The sequence below is a fragment of the Anarhichas minor genome, unplaced genomic scaffold, assembly GCF_050575085.1.
Source record: "Anarhichas minor isolate MPS153535 unplaced genomic scaffold, ASM5057508v1 ptg000026l, whole genome shotgun sequence".
Classification (NCBI taxonomy): Eukaryota; Metazoa; Chordata; class Actinopteri; order Perciformes; family Anarhichadidae; genus Anarhichas; species Anarhichas minor.
Genome location: NW_027466472.1, coordinates 14498257 through 14514604, shown reverse-complemented (window position 1 = coordinate 14514604; position 16348 = coordinate 14498257). Strand labels below are relative to the sequence as shown.

General features: G+C 40.7%; 1 protein-coding gene across 10 annotated transcripts in view; it reads right to left on the bottom strand.

Moving 5' to 3' along the window:
* Positions 1–8285, bottom strand: part of synrg (synergin, gamma) — a 30728-nt gene extending 22443 nt beyond the window's left edge. For 5 of the 10 annotated variants that reach the window (XM_076101077.1, XM_076101079.1, XM_076101081.1 and 2 more), the window contains exons 1-8: positions 8224–8285; positions 3951–3991; positions 3093–3250; positions 2632–2759; positions 2241–2346; positions 2039–2150; positions 1126–1530; positions 23–301 (exon numbers count right to left, since the gene is read on the bottom strand). In XM_076101077.1, coding sequence (XP_075957192.1) covers positions 23–301; positions 1126–1530; positions 2039–2150; positions 2241–2346; positions 2632–2759; positions 3093–3250; positions 3951–3991; positions 8224–8258 — 1264 coding nt within the window. In that variant the 5' untranslated portion in view covers positions 8259–8285. The remainder of the gene's footprint in view (positions 1–22; positions 302–1125; positions 1531–2038; positions 2151–2240; positions 2347–2631; positions 2760–3092; positions 3251–3950; positions 3992–8223) is intronic. The other 5 variants (XM_076101085.1, XM_076101086.1, XM_076101087.1 and 2 more) reach the window with 2 other exon arrangements.
* Between the last annotated feature and the right edge of the window lie 8063 nt (positions 8286–16348).

Genomic DNA, 16348 nt, shown 5'->3' with positions numbered 1-16348 from the left:
AATAAACAGGCACGTCTCTCACCGCTGTCACTACCGGTTTGAGGAGACGAGTCAACGGCTGATGGGGGGGCGCCGGGTGCCGACCCCGGGACCTCAGGTAGCTTTTCTGCGATGAAGACCGAACTCAAGTCCTGAGGGGCCACAGCCCAATTCCTCGCTTTAGTGCTGGAGTGAAACTGGGTTGAAACTTTAGTTCCAGGACCCATTTTAGCCAAATTCGGCTTGGGTTTAAAGCTAACCTGTGCCGTCCTACCAGCAGAAAAATCGCATGAGGAGAATAGCTTCTCTTCCAGGGACGGGCCTAGAGGGGTGAATGAGGAACAGAGCTCTTGATAACACACACCGACTATACAAAGCAGTTGAAGTTGTATTTACTTCAGTAATATACAGCGTATTAATCCTGTATTTCTACCGTGTACATTTTGTTTCAGAACTAACTAACCATGTCAAATATATTATCCAACCTGCAATCGATTCTACATTATCGAAAAAAATAAATAAAAAAATCCTAAAATATATTGAAAAGGGTCTCTGTCGTCAGAGGTAAGCGATGCAAGCCTGAGGACATTGAAACTGTTTATTCCAGATGCTCAAACAACTAGGTCAGAACAGTCTGAGGACTCGACGGAGGGCTGGTGTTGCATCTCTCCGTCCTGTCATTCATAGTCTAGAGACTGAGAGCTGTCACGGAGCAGCTGCTCATACGAGAGATTAGACGGCGGATGACACACGAGTGTGACAGTCTTCTATCAAACCACAAACCGATTCGGTATCAATGATGGATTCTGCTACTATATGGTTAAAACTCTCACTTTCTAAGGACGAAGCAAGGTGAGTTTCTTATTGATGCTGCATCCTTGTTTGCCTATAGTTTGTAGTGTCTGGTAGCTTCGAGGGTTTAGGTAATAAGGCCAGGCTAGCTGCTGGGCTAGCTGCATGCTCTCACACTGTAACACAGGCCAAGTCCAACGGAAAAAAAACAGACGTGCCAGTAAAAATATTCAGCATCGGCAATAAAAGCAGCACTATAATAAAAAATCATCCAGATTCATTTAAAATGTATATGGTTGAGTATAAACTATGAGGATGGGCAGGGAGGTGTCAACAAAGCAAAAAGACAGTTACCTTGACATGTAGATTGGGAGCTGTTGTTGACAGCAGAGTGTTGGGTGACAGTGGAAATGGACACAGAGGCAGGAAGGGACTGAGGGAGGGAAGAGGAAGAGGAGGACAGTCCTGCCTTCAGGGAAGGGGAGGAAGGTTGGACTTGGTCGGAGGGAGGGAACGCATTTAGAGGACCCTGAACAAAGTCACTAAACTCGTCATCGTCCGGGGAGAAACCTGTCAAGGTGGACGAGGGCTGGACGAGGGCCTGAGAGGAGAGGCCGGAGGCGGAGGAAGTGGAGGAGGACGGAGGGAAGGAGGCGGGGGCGTCTACAGGCCCGTGAAAGTCACTAAACTCGTCATTATCTTCGGACAAAGCTGGGGGGAGGGAGCGAGTGGGGACAGAAGGATGTGGTGGCGATGAGTCTGCAAAAATGAAGAAATAATGATGATGGCACAACACATGACACACACTGCAATGGAGAATGAATTCCAGGAGTGAGATAAAGACTGTATTGTGCAAGACCAGAAATTGTAGAACTGCAAATTCAACCAAAATCTTGCATTTAATTAAATATTCAGATTGAATAAAATGCTTTTGGGGTTGGGAACGTCGGCTGTAATATTGCTTCAGGCCATGTGTGTTAGCTGCATAGCTACAATTTCCTGAAATGCACAGGAACAAGTTATAGTGAGGGAAATCTATAGTCAAAATAATGTTTTAATGACAATAGACTGACAGCTGTACAGATGTGAGAGACTGAAACAATAATGTGATAAAAGAAATGTGATCTGTCTGCCTCCAGCTGAGCAGTCATCATGCTGACCTGCCTCTAATCCAGCTGTTATTCTCAGACGGAGATCTGCTGATGGAGAGGAACAAAAGGAACAAAACTCTCAGAGATTACAGATGAAATCATCGGGGTGAAGGTACCTGGCTTCTTGGTCTGCGATGACGGATTCGGGTACATCTTAGCGTCTCTGCTGAAGCCATCTAGGTTGCCTTTGATTGCCTCCATGGCATCATCGCGGCTCTTCTCAGCCGTCTGAGTACGCAGTAATACAGGATCAAGAGCCCAGAAGGTTGCAAAGATCAGCAGTCGACATGCCATAAGAAAAGCAAAACGAGCACTCACCTTGGGTTTGACACTGCTGAGCAGCCTCAGCTTCTGTTTCTGCTCCTCAAACTGTCTTCTTTTCCGGTCCTCTTCCAGCATCTTCTGCTGCTGCTCCAGGCGTTTTCTAAAGGCCACGAAGAGGAGACATTATATGGAGAGCCAAAGACATAATATCCTTCATTGGGTTGGTAAAAGAAGACCTATGGTGTCCACATACCGCCTGTATGTGGACAGGGAGCACTTATCTGTATCATCAGCATATTTTAAAAGTCGACTGAATTACTGCCTCTCGGTTGTATGCTTTCGCATACATAATGTAGTGTGTTAGTTACTCAGCTGGCTATGCAGAAGTGAGCATTCATGCGTACACACAAACAAGAAGCATGATATTATTGTAAAGACGTCTTACTGGTGCTCCTCGGCCATTTGTTTCTGCATGTCCGCAGTGTACTGGGGTCCAGCAGGTCTCATACTCATATACTGTGGCTGACCCAAGAACTGCATCCCAGGGGTCTGCATACCAAGAGCCATCCCACCCTGAGAGATGCAAAAATAATAACACAGACAGCAGCTCAGACATGCCATTAGCATTCGTCACACTCTTGCACATGACATTAGATGCTCACACTGAGGGAAAGCATTGCAATTCAGAATGACAGTAAGATAAGCTCTAGGCCCAGGCCTCCATGTGAATGAAATCAGTTAAATCTACACAGCAGGGTTTCAGTATGCATTCGTGAATGAAAGCAAACATCAGCAAGTTCGTTAAAAACACTACAAATGCAGACGACAAATCTCTAAGGAAACATTAGGACGACAACTTTCTCCTTAGACAACAAAGAAATAGACAAACACAGAGAATAAGCTCACCTGCATAGGCATCGCTCCTGCAGGCATCTGTCCCCCAAAGTTCATTCCCATCATGCCCTGCATGTTCGGTTGCATGACCGGAACCATAGGGAAGCCCTGCTGTTGTTGCTGCTGCTGCTGCTGTTGTTGTTGTTGCTGCTGCTGCATGGGTACCATGCCTGCAGAAACACACACAAACACCGTTATCATATACTGTAGACACGGCAAAGAATAATGTCTTTAATTACTATTTGAAGCACGAGTACGCCCAATTTAAAGTACACTGAAGACGACTTTACACAATCCAGGACTGGAGCCTCTAGAGACTGGACATGATTCAGTGTTGCAAATCAATTTCCTAGACAGCTGGCTCAGCAACAAACAAATCTATTTTTCTGGTGACTACAGTGACAGCTCGGAGAAAAGTGTCTGTGTTTGTTTTGACGGATGCGGTGTGAGCTGACAGCCACATACTGGAGCCTCCAGATGATTCACTATTGTACGGCTCAACTGGTCTGAATAAGTAGCTTGTTTAGGTGGCTACACACAACGTACTTAGTCTAAAATGACATTGCTAATGGGAGCATGTAATGGCCCCTGAGGGTGGTGTGTGGATGGTTTATCGGGAGTGTTACTGCAAAGTCAAGAGCCTAAATATGACAATGCACGCACAGCTAAATGACAGTACATGTGAGGCCCACAATGCACTGCTCTGGGCACAGGGAACAAAGGTGTGAGCTCCGATGTGCTGAATACTTGCTGCTACTTCAGCATACAAACAAAGAGTCATCAGCTTTTGGTAATGAAACTGGTCATACATATTTTCAAAAAGTCAGCCTGAAAGAACAGGCTGGTAGTATTGACTGCAGAATGACTCACCTTGTGGCGGTCCCAGGCCCCCTCCAACAGGATACATGAAACTAAAGTGAGAGAACAAACAGAATTGCAGGTAATGAGATTCAAACTGAGGCATGAGTAAAGAATCCTACAGATAACACCTTTAGGTGAGCTCCAAACACTCATCATGTCGCCTGCAGCTTTGAACAATGCAAAGTATAAATCAAAATCACAGAACTTCTATCCTGTGATTGTTATCTGTGCTGTATAACAATACATCCAAAGCTAGGCTAGTGGCTGCTATACAGCTATATAATACCATAGGTATGATGTAATACTTATAACACAGTAGTAGGAGGTGAAAGACTAAAGAGGAGGACATTTGAAACTGTATTTGACTAAATATGGTGATTGCTTTGAGTAAACGAGCAAATAATTCAAATCATTTAATTGGATGTGGTTTCATTGGGCAAATGCCTGCTTGCACTGTAATTGTTGTTGGATTCGTATGCATTTGACACAACTAAACAATAAATAAAAGCCTTGATTGCTTTTCATAATTGTGACATTACATTAGAGTGGGATCGTAGTACAAAGTCTGATTGATTTGCTGTTGGCATTCATTGATCAGCAATGAGCATTTATTCACAAAGACCAGGGGGAATTTTCAGACACTGATCCTTTAAAAATGTAACATTAATGCCCAAAAAGGCAGAATTATTGATGCAGTTTCATTTCCACAGGCGACTTGGACTCACTGGGTCTGTGCTGAGAATCGGGCCTTTAAGAAACAATCAGAGGACGTTCCTAAAAGTCGGCCAAGTCTCTACTCACCAGAGCCAACACACACACAGGCCACAGGCTATTTGTCAAATAACGCATTACAACCCAGTTCTTCAGGCTGGAGCGGAGGATGCAGAGACAAACAGAAGAAAGAGCCGGCCAGGCCTCTTGTGTCCCGGACCGACTCGAAGCATCACTAATCCGATGGTCGACTTTATCATACGGATAACTTTAGTACCAACACAACTGTGCTAACAAAAGAGAGGCCGGGAACTCATCATCAGGCAGTCAAGCATTTACCAAAGCAATTAACGACTCCCTGTGGCAATCAAGGAATAATTTAGACCCGAGTTCCACTTCTACATGGAAAATGTGCTTTTGTAAGCAATGAAAGTGAAGTGTTGAAATCTGTACACTGGGGCTATAACTAACGATTGTATTCGTTATCAATTATTTTTTAACTAATCGATTTAGTCTACAAACTGCTACAAAAAGTGAAAAGTGGTGCTGTAATGTGTTTGCATTACTTGTTTTTTCTGACCAACAATATAAAATCCATAGATAATAAATGTACAGTGATATTAAACAGAGAAGAGCAGCAAATACACATATATGAGAAGCTGGTACCAACAAATGTTGGTCTTTTTGCTACTAAATCCCTTAAAAGAATTAAATAATCAAGTCTAAAAAATATCTTTGATCAGTTAAGCGCTATTGTACATGCAAAATGTAATTATATAGAAATAATATCAAGTTAATAAATAAGATTTAAAGCTGATATATAATAATAAACACATATTTCAAAATGAACAATGGATTAAATCTTGTAGTGATGAAAACAACAAATGAGGAGCCAGATGTCTTCCTAAGGAGTTGGTGGAGACTAACAAAAACATTAAAGAACTCACATTCATCAGGTCGATACAAACACGATTCAAAAGTGATGCTTCATGTCTCTTGCATGTGTGAACAGGCCACTGCATAAGAAGTCAACTTTATAACGTGATAATATGGCTACATGAGTATTGTGCTTGTAGCTCGTTACTGCTGCCCCCATGTGGCCAAAAAACAATGTAGGTGTAAATGAAGGGGGCGACATTTTCAACAGAGACTCGAGTAATGCCATCACAGAATGAGCCTTTGATATGATTTCATGTAATAAATCAACAGGCCTGATGATGCTCGACTTGGAAGGTTTCAGAGTCACATCTGCTCCCTGTAAGATTTGCAGCTTAAAAGCATTTACGCTGCTGCCCACCATCCTGCAGCAAATAACGGGTCACGGCCGGGCAGATTAACACAGAAGGAGATAAGCAGTGATAGCAGCTGTGGACGCCAGCGCCTTGTAAAAGGCCCGCAATCATCCGACAGCTATCATCAAACTGTTTCTCACAAACAGATGGCAGGGTCAGGAGTTTCAGTCAATGTCATCATTACTGAGGAAGCTAAAAGGAAAAATTAATTCAAGCTTATTCTGCAGCTTCTCTCACAGCGGAATATGCAGAATGTCTGACGAGAGCTCCCTCAAAGGGAAATACAGACGTAGAGTGTCATGTACCCAGTTCTCCAAGACTGACGATCGGACAGAGAAGATTTCTAGTTATAATTCAAACTTTGAAATGTCAACACACCCCACAATAATATACTCTCGACAAGCACAATAGAGCATCATTTGACAGTCAAGAAGTCAAATGTCTGACAATCACATGACCTGTTGAGGAAATACGCATGGAACCAAATATCAATAGAAGCTGATATCAAGCTGTTCTGTCACTGCCTCCCGACAGATACATCTACTGTATCTTTGACCTAACAGCTTCGCATTATTTCATTCATTCAGTCATTGATACATTTACTCCAAACACCTACAAATGTTGCTCAAGCTGAGCTGCTACGCTTATTTTACAAGCTGCACCACTGCTCCACCTCCTGGCTTTCCACTCTGGCACTCCTGACACATTGTAATTTATTACTGCTGTATTATCATGTCTGCACTCACACAATCCAAAACTTCATTCCTTCACTTCTATCCATTATACTTCACATGGAAACAGATTTGAACACGCTACAGATAGATGGCCCCCGGCTAGAAATATTTAGACTTTATGGATGTGAGAGAAAGTCACCTGTCAAATAAAGTCACGGCCTTATTAGCGGCAGTGAAAAGTGGTGCTGGTTAGGAGTGACCAATATGGATGAAATCCACTATCTGTGGTACCGTATACATTAATGTTTATGAATGTATATATATATATATATATATGATACGGTGACTTTTCTGAGAAAAGTAAGTGGACAAACTGTTCATGGACAACGTAGCCTGACAGGAATGTCTGTGTTTTTTAGTAATCCAGTAAATTAACTAAAATACAAGTCAAGATCCTTTATCAAATAATACAAAACTCCTTTAAAAATTAAACACCGCAATAAGACAGTCCTGCTCATTGATTTGCAACACTGCCCACAACGGCCTAACACACACAAACACCTTTTTTTCCCCCCCTCACACTTTTGCGTGTCACTATTACTGGCACATTCCTGTCTGACTAAATACTTTAAGTCATTACCTCCTGCTCTGTGCTAATGTTTCTCAGGTCAGTAACTGTCCACCAGACATCAGCAGACTGATCAACACATAAAAGGAGAACTACAATTACCTCCAGGTCTTCACGTTACACCTGCTTTTTTTCCTGTACTGCACTCATTTACAGTCATGAGCGCTCTGGTTTCACCTGTCAGATCAGTATCACCTGGCTAACCCAGAGTTCATTTATTATTCAAACTGCTCGAGCTCAGCTTTGAAAGAATCATGAGGCAGGTATCTCCATCATACTCCTCTGATAAGACACCTGTACATCTCCTACAACTATGTATCAACCGGATATAGATGAGAGACACGCGTGACAGGGTTTACTTTACAATTTAGTAAATAATTATGAATACAAAAAACACAAGTAGCTTATGTATCTTGTAATTTAAGGTTAGCTACTCTTTGCTAGAGCTTCCCTCCTGGTTCACTATATTAAATACTCAACCATATAACAACATGATACTAAACAGCCTACCTACCTGGCAGATCATGTAATACTAACAAAGTTGATGAAGCCAGATTGTAACATTATCGGTCGTGCACAGGCCTGTCTGTACAGGTGCTAGCTATTCTCCTGACGATGCTAAAGTTACAAGAGAGTAATAAGGATTTATTTTCGATAAATATCCGGATATAACACTGGACACCGTGAGCTGCGTGCACACTAACGGTCACTCGAGACGTGACATGTGTTAATATAGGAACACTGAGGCATTGTTTTGGTCCACTCTTGAGCATGGACAGGCAGCAGCAACCAGCTAGCTGACGTTAGCTGACACCTGACAACCAGCCATCTCATCATCTCCTACAACAAAACCCTGTTTGTAATCGCTGTCTTTGAGGCCCGTCTGTTAGAATAACGTGTCGCTGAGAGGCACTCAGGGGTGGATATTTCACAAGTTGTTCCCGTTCGAGCGAGAGAGTTGATTTTAAAATAAATACCTGCCACCTCCCCCTGATCCTGGCCGCAGCGCCATCTTGATAACAGCAGTCACTAGTAGGAGATGACGTCAGCAGTGATGGTGGCTGATGGGAGGGCTGTGAGGCCCTGAGTACGGTCTCCCGGGCACAGCTCGCTTCCTGCTCCATGCTGATCCCTCATGCTCTACCTACCATACCTGTGGAATTATTCAGCAGCAAAGGTTGGGGTTTTTTTGGAGGGGGGGGTACTTAATTTCCTTTCTCATTCTTGTGATTTTTTTTTTAAGCATCAATTTTGAATATTCTAATAGTTGTTCTCCTGTAGATAAAAGTTTGTCATTTACAATATCATCCCTGCAATGTTATCCCTGCAGAAGGCAAACTGAACGTGACCTCGAGCCATTGTGGAGTTTGAGTATAATAGAAAAGATTAGGGACTGATACTCCTTTGGACTTCCTGCGAGGCAGCACACAGGACCCGAGATTCCCAAATTCAACTCTTATGATTTAGCTGCAATACAAGTTATTTTCCAGCAGATGTCAGTGTTAAACTGGTTTTCAGCTTTGTTTCACGTAAAGACACAAACATGATCTGGGCTCTGTATGATAAAACCTGTATGCAGTGTGTACAGTCTGACACTGGATAGGTAGTGTATGTCTAGAAAGACTTATCGTTTGTTATTCTGGACAAGAAGCATGATTATGGAAAATTGGGTTCTGCATGTCGCAGCAGATGGAGTTAGAAAACAACGGATAAAAACATTTCAGTTCACCAGTTCACCCTAGCACATTCAGTATTTTTTGAAGAAATGACATCTGCTTCGATTAAGGTTTAGTGTGATTTTTTTGCAGACCCACTTTACCACGAGTTTAGCAGTAGTACATCCACTTATTGGGAACAGCCAATATTTCTGTACATCTGGACTTTTTACAGTTTGTGTTGTAGTATTTTTTTTATATATTTTTGTATACTTATGAGCCAAAGTAGAGCTAAATTGATGATGAATGGCAAAGACAACAGCAGTTACATTCTTAAACTTGCAGACAACTATTTAAATTCAATTTTTTTTAAATTAGTAAACAAGATTTAATCTGTCTTCACTTCTTAAACAGGCAGAAATCATCACCTGTTTTTCAGCAAGTGTATATTTTATTCTCTTAGTTAATTCATTTGAAATGTGTCATAAGTATATTACGAATATTGATATGTTGTATTGCGTTCTGTATTGCACGCCTAATGTGTCCATCCCCTGATGTCTTGTCCAACATTTTTACCGGCTGCTTGAAGCATTGAGGCCATTGACAGAGTGACTCACTTGGCAATTTCATTGTTACACCAATGACAAGGTGGAGCAACAAGGAAAAGCCTCTCTGGCATTGTCTTATAGCGGCTGTTGTTGTGAAAGATTTACAGCTTGATGAGAGCAGTGTAAGGCAGCCCGGCTGCTATCCATCACCTGGTCGGCCCTCACGCTTTCCTATACCTCTGCTTTATTCAACAGCAGTGATTCAGAGTCCATATACATGACAGAGGGACTAATGTGGCCATTTAGGCTGCATAGTGACACATAGAAAAACAGCAGTTTTAGTTTCACATATGAAGATGATGGTCTTGGAGAGAAAAATGTTGTTTTTACAGTACTTTACGCACATGATGAAGACCGTGTGGAGAGTGTTTTTCTTATGGATTTAATTTACTTTTCATCTTTCATCTTTCACTTTTACATCATCACAGTCGGTCTCACAGGACAGAGCTGCAGCTATAATTGAGGACACTGAGTTTGTGTCCTTGGTAATTGTTTTGTGAATTTTGCGGCTCCATTTTACAGTTTCAAACATTTGTCATGGCAGGTGTTTTACAGACTGATTACATTATGTTCAGACTCGAGGTATAGTCACATTTCACTATTTTTAGTCCAACATGAGCAATTTGATAAAGAACTGTGTCTGGTGTTGAAACCTGGTGCCTATATGGACCAAACTACATAAGTTCTCAGTATTGTCTCTATAGGAAATAGTTTTGTTTTTGTGTTTTTTTAAATGGCCTGATTTTATAATCAACACTTACACATGTTGGGAGTTGGTATTTTTAGTATCATTAACTTTGAAAGGTTAAAAAATTCTCCACCAAATGTTCATCGAGAAAGAAATTGATCAGTCGTATAAAAAAATGAATGATTTTTTAAAGTAATAATCTCAAAGATTTTCATTTGAATAAATGTCTGTTAAGTCACAATCTATCGCCGAATGAGTTAATAGAATGCTGATTGAGCCTATGGCCTATACTGATGAAAGCCTTTGCATTTGCAGTATTACAAACTGGGTGTTGGTGGCGACGTTTATGGGCAAAACCACAAGAGAACGCACAGTTTGTGACGTGTTTTCCATCACCTAGCTGTGGTTGGCCCACCAGAGATGTAGGCAGAGAGAAACTGTCCCTCTCCATTAGATACATGTGAAAACAGCCTTCTGGTGTCAAATCATCCGACACAATGACGCTCAAACATTCACGTTGTGAGGAGAGGGCGACTTGAATTATCACCTGTGTGCTTTGGTTTGTTTATGTGAGCTCATTACAACTGCTCGGATTATTTTCTGCTGCTCTTTATTGCTTCTATTTAAACTCATTAACAAGACGACTAGGCCTCGTCAGTCTCCTGTCCCCTCCACTTCTCTGAGAGCAGATCGTGGTGTCCCTCCCTGCTGTGTGTGCCGGGTTTAGCTGGAGGCTGGCCGACTCAGTCAGTCCGTCAGTCAGTCATGTCCCCCTCCAGTGTTGGATGTGGACTGGCTGTGGGCAGCCCCCCAGAGAGAAGGTCTGGCGAGAAAGGTGAACATTAACCCGGGTCCCATTCTGGGCATCACACTATTCCCCATAAATCATTAACCCGTCCAGCATCAAGCCTGTGACAGCATCAGCATGACAACATCAATCCGTCAGGATTCCTCTAAACTGCAGATTTTCAGCCTCAGATGCAAATAGAGGAAATTTAAGCTCATTCTGGTGAATACAGACATACACTTCAGGACTGCAGAGTCTCATCTGAAACACCTCATGTGGTCCTAATATTTAGTTGAATGCTGGTTCATTATAGATGCTTTCTTTCAGGTAAAATCCCACATAGAGAACCATAAACAAGCCTCATTTCTCCAGTGCTTGGATTGCGACAAAGTAAATTTCGTCTAAACATTTGAATATTTTACAAGATCATTAAAGGGTAGATACATCTGGCATCAAGCACATGACACGCTCTTAAGGTCTGTGTGAGATCCATCACAGTCTGAGGTCATGCCTCTGACAGCTGGCTCAAGTTGAAATATGAGAGGAGACTGAATCTTTACTATTAGGAATTAATTGTTATGAATTCATTGAGTAACCCCCTTTTTGTTTTGTTTTTACATGCTGAATAGACACTCCAATAATATTTATTGTTTTTATTTTAAGACAATATTAAGGACATATAAGGATACTGAACAAAAACAGGGCTCTGAATCATGTGTCACCTCGCTTATATAGAAGCCAAAGAGCTTTAGTGTCGAAGTTGAGAACTGTTTCTGTGTTCCTCCTGTGGCCATGGAAGTTGGCAAAAATTATCCTGGAGAAAAAAAGATTGTGCTTGCTGCGTGATTTGTGAGAAGTGGAAAGTGAGATCCATTTGTCTTTTCACTGGTTACATAATGATTTAAGAGAACCCGGAAATATTCAGGTGTGTGCAGATGATCAAAATTTGGTTTTATGTATTGAAGTTTATGTTTTTAAGTTTGTTAACTCTTGGGAAAGAAGTCAAGGTGGACTATTACTTTAGTATTTATTCTGAGTTCTCAGTATTATTATGAATATTTCAACGATTTATGAATTTGGTTGTGGACTCAAATGTCTGAAAATGTGATAATCAAATTGATTCAAATTGGTTTTCTTCAATGAAACAAGCTCAAAACCATTAAAGATACAGACTAAAGATTAAGGTAAACCAAAAATACTTCTCACATACATCCTTCATATTAATGCTTTGAAAAAGTGAATGCTAATGAGCTGAATGGAACTTAATAAAAAAAACTCGAGATCAATAGCCACCAATCTTTTCACGCGTCCAGCCTAGCTGTCACTGTAGGTGGTGCTGGTGGCGATGTACGGTGAAGGGTTCTGATTGTTACTACGGAGGCCTGACTGATCTCCATGACTGTGCAGAGCACAACAGAGGCCTCCTTGATGAGGGCTTTTGATGGAAGACCTCTGTCAGAGCAGCTCCATACAAGTGTATGTATTTCTCCATTTAAAGGTTGGCGTTCACTCTGGTCGCAGTGACCAATTAGCCCTGGCAGAGAGTGGCCTCCTGACCCTTGACCCCTGCTGGGTAGTCTTATCCATTAACCCCTTGGACCCCAGCTGGAGTTGATGTAGTAGCCTTTCTTCTGGCTCTGCTAAACACACGGCCACATTCACCATGCAGCTTCCACTTTCTGTCTCTTTGCCCCTCTCCTCTGTTACCCGGGTGTCATCTCGCTCCTCGTGTTGACCTCTCGAGTCCTCGACTGCACAGATCTGTTGGTACACCTCCATTAACATCAGGGATTACGTCTTTTTGTAGGCCAACCCGGAAGTTAGCATCACACTGGTTCCCTTGACAAAAAGCCAATGGTATTTTTCCATTGGATTTTTGATTAGCGCAGAAAATGAGCTCTGTGGCAAACAAACGTTAATGATACATTTTGACATGTTTTGTTCAGCATGATACTCTTCACAAATGAACACAACTTTTATGTTTTTTTTAAGTGTGAATGCAATCAGCAGAAGTAAAAAACTAACGTTTGGCTAGGATGTTTTGTTGTCTAATTTAGCAAATTGATAGCAGCCCCCTTTTTAAAGACATGTAAAAGCTTCTTTTTTTTGTACAACGAAATGTTAAAATCTATTACACTTGCATTAAACACAGACCTTATTTAAGGCATCTAAGGGAACCACAAGTGCAAAAATGCTGAGTCCTAAAACCTGGAAAGGTTTACTCATTCCTGTTGCACTCAATAGGACATCTCAGATATAGGCCAATTGTTTTTTAGGTCACCTTTGTGTATAGGAATCACCTGAGCTCCTTTCCATATCACCATACCAAAGTATTACAACTTGCATGATAATAGCAATAGAATGCATTTTAGTGGCATTTTATACTCGCTGTCGCTGATAGCAGTAGCAGTATTTATTATTTTATTGCAGTAAGTTTTACAATATGTGGCTTGTAGTGTTAACGCTGATTAAGAAACCTGAACTTGTCCCAAGTGCAAATGTGTGCAGAGCAGGTTCAGAGGTAATAACTAAATATTACATTCAAATTTGATTAACTAGTTTGAATTACAGGTGAAGGGATAAACTTCAGCAGTCAAACTTCTCTTGAAGACATCATGTTCTGACTGACAAGTTTGCTCAGATAAGCTTCGTCTGGCTCAAGTTGAGGAAGCATCAGTCGTGAGTCATGACCTTCCCTGTTTTACGCTCTGCTGCCTGGAAGTCATGCCAGTCGGTTTACAAGAGGTGAAGGGAGAGTCAATGATCCTCTGTTCCCTGGAAGTCTTGTGCTTTGATCAGACAGATGCAGCGCTGAATTAGACAGCTATGGAGGTGACAGCAGCCCTGCATACGGACAAATTAATTATGATATTTTAGAGTTTAATCACTTTGTTTTGCACCTCACAATTTTGCATGCTGATCAAAAATGAATTTGTATAAAATGTTTTATGGTAATATTTACTTTGGCCTGTTAACTGTGACAAGACATTTTTTTACATTCAGTTTAGTTGTCAAAAATATTCCCAAACTTACCAAAACTATAATGATTATTAAACAATTGTAATAATGAAACCATACTTCTATTAGCAATGTGTAATGTGTTTATTATTTCCTCTTGTTAAGCCACGTTATTGCTGTTGGCTGGTATTCCTAAATGATTGTAGCCCCCCGCTGAAAGACGAGCAATAAGGAGTAGATAACACACTGAAGACATTATTTTCCCCAGAAATGAATTGTCTAATTAGTATTTTCAAAATAGCATGTGGCAGCTAGTTCTAACTTTAACCTTGTGCTGTAATTACTTTAACATACAGCGTGTGTAATAAATGAAGAAACACTGAATATAATCGATCTGTATTGAGATGGACATCAACAATTAAAAAAAATAGGTGTCCATCTTTAAGTTGATCATGTATAATCAGAACATTGGATGGCTGAGATGATCAAATAAATCGTTGATTGTATTTCATAGAAAGTTAGCTGTAAGGTAATAAAATCCATAAAAAAATGACCTACAATGTTTCTTGATCAATAAGCATAAGCTCATCCCTCAAATAACAAGACTTACAATGAAGCACACGGGAGGTAAAACAATACAACAAGCTAATCACTGCTGGGTCAGCAAATATAAACCGTGTTTAAAGCCACAAAAGTCTGGAGCACATTTCTAACAGTCGTCCAAGAATGTGTCAATGTATCGAGCTTGTATTCACACTCCAATTCAGGGCAGAATTAAATGGCATGTTTAGAGAGTTCAGTGTTGTATTTCAAACTCTTAACAGATGCTAATGAGCCTTTCAGTATTTCAGTTTCTTTTAGAGAAAAGAGAAAAGGAGACATGGTCAGATCTTTAGAGGCCTCCTGGGTCTGAAAATCAAAGGCCTCATTGAAAACTAAATAGAGCAACATCAGTGGATTACAAGGCTTCAAACAGCAGGGCTCCATGATGGAGGCTGCAGGTCAACGCGGGGATAGAAAAGCAGAGTTAAGGGATTCCTAAGTGATATAAGTCATTCGTTTTAAAGTGGTCACTTTTTTTAACATGATGCAAACATTATTATTAAAGCGAATATCTTTAAAATGGCTGTAATATGTTTTTTTGTACGCAGAACAGGCTTAAGAGTCTTAAAATGACTGGTTTATATCACACTTCATATGCAGATATTACAGAAAGATTAACCGCTTAAAATGAAGGTGTGTTTCTTGTCATTACAAGAACTATAATGACAGCAATTATATTTTTTACAGTGGGCTCTGTCAGAACCAGATAAAGGCTCAAATGAATTGTGCTATCAACGTGTTGGGTTCACTGAACTTGTTGCTTGAAATGTAATGTGCACTTTAGATCTATGAACTTCAAAGAGGCTGTTTGTATTATCGCGCAGCAACACCACAGCATCTTTGTAGACGTTATAAACATTTTGTAGATGTGGAAAGTAGCTCAAGCACTGCATTTAAGTACACATTTGAGGTACTTCTATTTTATGTTACTTTAAACTTCTGCTCCACTACATTTCAGGGGAAAATATTTCTCCACTACATGTATCTCAGAGCTATGAGCTAGGCTACAAGTTAGTTTGCAAGATTACAACTCAAGATTTTACATAAATTGGAAATATATTGCAAGATACAATTCCAAATATGTTTAATATGATAAAAAAAGATGGAAAATTCTTATAAATGTATTATAAAACATCCCAACAGTATATCAAATAGTTAGACTGAGCATAATAATAGTAATATTACAGCAAGAGCATTTTTTGTACACAAAATAACGCAAACCATGTATTCTTTTTGAAAAAAAAAACTTTTACTTGAAATATCAACATTTTCTCAGAAAGTATAAATAATGATTTATGATTGATTTAAATTTTTATACAAAAATAATACATTAGGAGGAGAAAAAAATCATATCCTGTCACACAAGTGTGAGTGCCCTCTGATCAGATGGCAGTATATGTGCCCATAATAACACACAAACCAACCGACCAAAATAATAATAACAAATGTAATGACCTAATATTGAACCGGAGACTGGATGTGACACACTTATGATACGCAGTAATAGTGATTCTTGATGCCAAATTTGGTCCCAATCTCTACCTTTCCTCATCATTGTCCAGCTAAGTTAACATTCGCTAAACTGAACTGTGTGTTCGGACAGAACTTAGCTGCCTAACAGCCTGTACACACAGTCTGTACACTTCGTACGTTACCTTCGCTGTTTGTGGGCCAACAAACACAAATGGCCCGTTCGCGGCGAAGTAAGTTCGCCTCCGCCCAAATACACTTTGGTACAGTTAGCGTGGGCGTCTGTACCCACAGCAGCTGCTCCTCTCCTCAACATTTCCCAATCTCTGTGGA